Source organism: Nicotiana attenuata, chromosome 3 (genome assembly GCF_001879085.1).
Source record: "Nicotiana attenuata strain UT chromosome 3, NIATTr2, whole genome shotgun sequence".
NCBI lineage: Eukaryota > Viridiplantae > Streptophyta > Magnoliopsida > Solanales > Solanaceae > Nicotiana > Nicotiana attenuata.
The window spans coordinates 5,525,166-5,530,434 of record NC_031991.1 but is presented as its reverse complement, the minus strand read 5'-3'; the positions used below and the strand labels follow the sequence as shown (position 1 = coordinate 5,530,434).

The following is a 5,269-nucleotide window of genomic DNA, read 5'->3' as shown; positions in this document are numbered from 1 at the left end:
AGAATCATATTCTCTATCAATGAAGTTTCCTGCTTTTGCTCTTATTGACTGTTAATATTTCCTTGATAGTTTGAATGTGTAGTTGATTACTGATGATTAATCCATGAATGCATTTGCAGTTGCCCTAATGGCCATGAGTAATTTTACAAAAAATCTGGGAATCGCACATTGTTTATGCAACTTTTCGATGATGCCAAAAGGGGAAAAAGAAAATGTGCTTACATTCTGAATAGTGATGTTTATAACCTAATGAACCTGGTCCTTGATGATAAGTGAAAAAATATTTCTAATATTGCATTGATGTTGAGCTGAATACTAGCAGGGCCTAAGTGTATGAAAGTACAGAGTTTGTCATCATCAAAAAGGGGGAATTTGTTAACCCAAGTAAAAGTTAGTTTTGAAGACTGACAAAGGAACTCAAACATGAACCAGGTCCATCTCAGTGGAGCACAGATGTGGATAGACTTAAGCATGTGGGATGCACGTGAAGGAGATAAACCTAACTTGATAGATTTGATATCTCCTGATCCTGATAGAAAAGGTTGCATAAATGATAAGGAGAAGGACTCCTTAATCAAAGAAAACACTATCCAAGATAGGGAAGGAGTTAGAAGTTGAAATCAACTAGAACTCTTCCACCAAGGAAGAGTAGCATCAGAATTCTAGTCAATCTCTATTTACTAACTCTATAAATATTAGTGTTGTTCTCTTTTACAGGTAACGCACATAAGCAGAAATTAAACGTGAATTGAGAGCAAAATAGCAAGGCAATTTTGCAAGCAGTTCATGTGTGATTCAAGCGTGCAAACCTGAAGCTACATGAACCAGATAGAAGAACCAGTTCCAAGTGTCTGTCTTTTATTCTAGTTCAATTGTAGTAGGTGATTTCATATTGTACCTTTCAGCTTTATCTAGAGGCAATTATAATAGGTACTCAAAGTATTCAAGTTAGAGTTAACTTGAAGTTGTCGCAACAGTAAGAGGCTGGTTGCTATAACGGGATTAGAGTTAGTCCTAGGTTTACAAAAAAGTTTTTGTAAATGCAGTTTTTGGCTTAGTGATTTTAGTGGAGAAGTTTGGGAAAATCCTACCTGGAAAGTAGGTCGTGGTTTTTTCACCTTTTGAGCCAGGTGTTTTTCACGTAAAATACTTGTGTTCTTTACTTTCCACATTTTCTATTTCTGCAATAGTAGGTTAAGGAACTCTTAGAAGAACCAGGTCCTTCCATAATCAGTTTAAGCGAAAAAATTGGTCACCACACAAATTTACTTCCCCCCCCCCCCCCCCCCCCCGCGTGTGGTATTGAAGTATAAAATATCTTCTTTTTTTTATAGAGAGAGAGTGTGTGTGTGGGTGGGGGGGGGTAGTTTGGGGGGCGGGGCACAAAAGATTGATCCGCTCCGAAATGCTGTATTTTTCCCCATAATCACGAAACGTCATAGTTGTAGAATGTGAAAGGGGTATAATTACCTCAAGAATTATCATCAAAAGTTAATAACAAACTCAAGTCCATCAAACCTAGAAGTGGGGGGAATTATGCTTAAGATAATATACAGAAATGGACAACATAGACAGGGTTAAAGACCTTGTATTATGTTTGATTAGAACAAAAGTAACAAACTGTAGAGTTAAAAAAAAATAGAATTTCCAAGCACATCCCACAATCTAGTAAGGATTTCAAAACAGGCATTGTAGTATTGAAGTAGAATTCACAAAATCATGGGAATTTGTTGAAAGTTCAGAGAGGAACTGAACTATAGCTGGAAATGGATTGTTCCTCTCGATATGTTAGCTTGGATCTTGAATCCAGACACTGCAACACCCTCAAAACTTCGAACATTGAGGGTCGTTTCTCTGGCATTACAGTCGTGCAACGTATAGCAATCTCGAGAGCTCCAAGCATTTCATGTTGAGAAGCACTTGAAATTTTGGGATCAAGAACTTGTAATGCTCCATTGGTAATGTTGATTTTCCTCCTTACCCACTTTACCACATCAAGAGAGCCCTCTCCACATTCTGTTTCTTCTGCTTGCCTACCTGTTATAAGCTCTAGTAGGATCACACCAAAACTATATGTGTCCATTTGCTCACTACTCCTTTTTGTGTAACCATATTCTGCAAACAAACATCAGTGCAAATGAGAGTTTGTTCAAGCAATAGCAAGATAACTAATCACATTAATATGTTGTCTCGATAATAAAAGGGCAGCCTGGTGCACTAAGCTCCCGCTATGCGCAGGGTCCGTGGAAGGGCCGGACCACAAGTATCTATCATACACAGCCTTATCTTGCATTTCTACAAGAGGGTGTTTCCACGGCTTGAACCCGTGACCTCCTCGTCACATGGCAACAACTTTACCGATTACGCCAAGGCTCTCCTTAAATAATAATGCAGAGAAAAGGGTTTATTTCAAACTTATTTAACTACTGAATAATTTAAACTACACAGAAGAATAATCCAAGAATCCAACCATAGAGCAGATTCATATTAATATTTGCTCAAGAATGTGAAGTTTTTGAACTAAACCACCTTGGAGATCAACGAATAATTGCATATATAACTAGGAACCAAGGATGTTAGGTTGATAGTAGTTCATGACATTCAACTATAGGTTGCGTACCTGGTGCCAAATAACAGGAAGATGAAGCATCAGAAGCCAGAGATGACTTAAATGCAGCTTCTCCAACTATTCGATCTAGAGCAAAATCTGTGATCTTTGGTTCATAATCAGCATCGAGTAGGATATTAGTCGATTTCAAGTTTCGATGAAGTAAATGAGGAAGGTAATCTTTATGAAGATATGCTAATCCTTGAGCAACTCCAACAGCAATCTTCAACCTAACACTCCATTGTAATTGAAAATCAGATTTCCCAATCAAATCCCCTAAGCTTCCTCTTGCTAGATATTCATAAATCAAGAATATGGCATCATTCGAATAGCAAAATCCAAGAATCTTTGTGATGTTCTTATGCCTGATCTTAGCTAATGTCTTAATCTCAGTTTTCAAAGATTTTGAAGACTGTGTCCCAAAATTCATTAACTTCTTCACAGCAATTAGCTCGCCACTCGGTAAGTTCATAATATAAACTCTTCCAAATGTCCCTCCATTTCCTCTAGCATTCTTCTCAGTCATTGACATCATAAGATCATTCTCAGTAACTCTCAAAGGGTAAAAGAAAACTGATCTCCAACCATCCATTTCAGATCTTTGTTTCCTAGACCGCCTTATCGTGTAAAATCCAACACCAATAATCAAAATTGCAAGAACTAAAGTAACTGAAATTAAGGCAGAGGCCAATTTTGAAAGATTAACACCCTTTCGCGTAGCCTTTGCTTCTGAGCAAGAATTGGACAATCCTGGACCACAGAGGTCAGGATTTCCTTGCAAGAACGAAGCCGGAAGGCCAGAAAGCAATGAAGCTGGAACTTTACCGGATAGTCGATTAAAGGAGACATTAAATAAAGCAAGCTTCAAGTTCTGAAGCTCTTCTGGTATTTCACCAGTGAGATTATTGTGAGAAAGATCAAGATATGTTAAAACAGGCAATGCACCAAGGGATTTTGGTATTTCACCAATTAAATTGTTATCAGCCAGTGACAATGAGACTAATTTTTTACACTTTTTCAGTTCAGGAATTTTGCCAGAAAGGTAATTATGTGACAGATTTATGATACTCATTACTGGTGAATCACAGAAATTTGGAGGAAGCTCACCATACAAACCATTTAGAGATGCAGAAAATCTGTACAAGTTTCTAATCAGCCCAAGACCTTGTGGAATTTTACTAGTAAAGCTATTATTATCAATCTGAACTTGCTCCAACTGAACAGCCTGTGATATTGAATCAGGAATTTCACCTAAAAACCTGTTGTTTTCAGCTCTAATTAGCTTGATTTTAGGCAATGACCATAACCATGAAGGGAAATTCCCAGAGAACAAATTGTTCTGAACTTGAAAACTTTCAAGATTCATGCACTCATTAATGGAATCATTAGGTATTGAACCATTAAACAAGTTAGTATGTAAACCAAGATCAACAAGACCTTTTGCTTCACATATACCATTTGGAAATGCCCCAGAAATCTTGTTTTGTGAAACATCAAAAGAAACCAAATTTGGTAGAAAAAAACCAACTTGAGGTAAAATACCAGTAATATTGTTCTGTGATAAGTCCAAAATGACCAAACTTTTTAAACCCTCAAAGAAGTTTGGTATTTCACCATAAAAACCAGAACTTTGCAACAAAAGCTTCTGAAGCTTACTAAGTTTAGAAATATCTACAGGAATCTCACTTGCCAAGAATGGATTTTGAGACAAATCAAGAACCAAAAGCTCAGTGAAGTTACCAAAAACCATTGGAACTTCACCTGAGAGCAAATTACTACCAAAATTAATAACTTTAAGCTCATTTAATAACCCTATGCTTTCTGGGATTCTTCCTTCAAGATGGTTTCTACTAAAATCAACAACTTTGAGTGAACCAAACTCAGAAATCTGTTCAGGAATAGTACCCCAAATGAGATTGTTGCTAAGATTCAGAATTTCTAAAGAATTACAGTGTGAGAGATGTAGAGGTATAGGCTGGTTAAAGAAGTTATTTGCAAGGTTGAGATGAGCAAGATTGGGTAGTTGACATATAGAAGGTGAGATTTCACCAGAAAGATTGAAACTTTGGAGGTTAATAGTAGAGATGGAAGATGTACAAGTGATACCAGTCCAGTTACAGTGGTGAATAGTTGTGGTATTAGACCAGCTTGAAAGAAGGTTTAAAGGGTCATTAATGGAGTTCTTAAATGTTACAAGAATATCAGCTTCATCTAAAGCAGAACTCAGAAGAAACAATGACAAAAAGAGAAAGATGGAGGATTTGCAGAAAGTTGCCATTGGAGAGAAGGAGAAAGAAACTGAGAGTGAGAGTATTAGTTGAAGCTATAGACTATAGTGAAGTGTGGGAGTGTACAAAAAGTGTTAGGGATATATACTATTAACCATGAATTTTGGTTTGGATATAATATTTATTATGGAACAATTGCTTATTCAATTTTAATAAAGTTTTAAATAGATTATATATTCGTCAGTGTCCTTACTTATATAGTAGATGATTTAGTGTATAGAGTTTAGCTTATACACGGAAGATTAAATCATCGGTTCTTATAAGCATAAAGATCATGTTCACAATCTAATGATGGAATTGGACAAACCACCAGGAATGATTGTAGCACAAGATTAGAGATAATTTATCTTGATTATGGGAATGGTTTGATTCC

The 5,269-nt window shown here is 36.5% G+C and overlaps 1 protein-coding gene across 1 annotated transcript; it reads right to left on the bottom strand.

Moving 5' to 3' along the window:
- Positions 1,526-4,976, bottom strand: LOC109223238 (probably inactive leucine-rich repeat receptor-like protein kinase At5g06940). The gene is made up of 2 exons (XM_019387463.1): positions 2,621-4,976; positions 1,526-2,115 (listed from the first exon to the last, which is right to left on the bottom strand). Exons 1-2 carry the CDS (start codon positions 4,884-4,886, stop codon positions 1,739-1,741), a joined length of 2,643 nt encoding a protein of 880 aa, XP_019243008.1. The 5' UTR covers positions 4,887-4,976; the 3' UTR covers positions 1,526-1,738.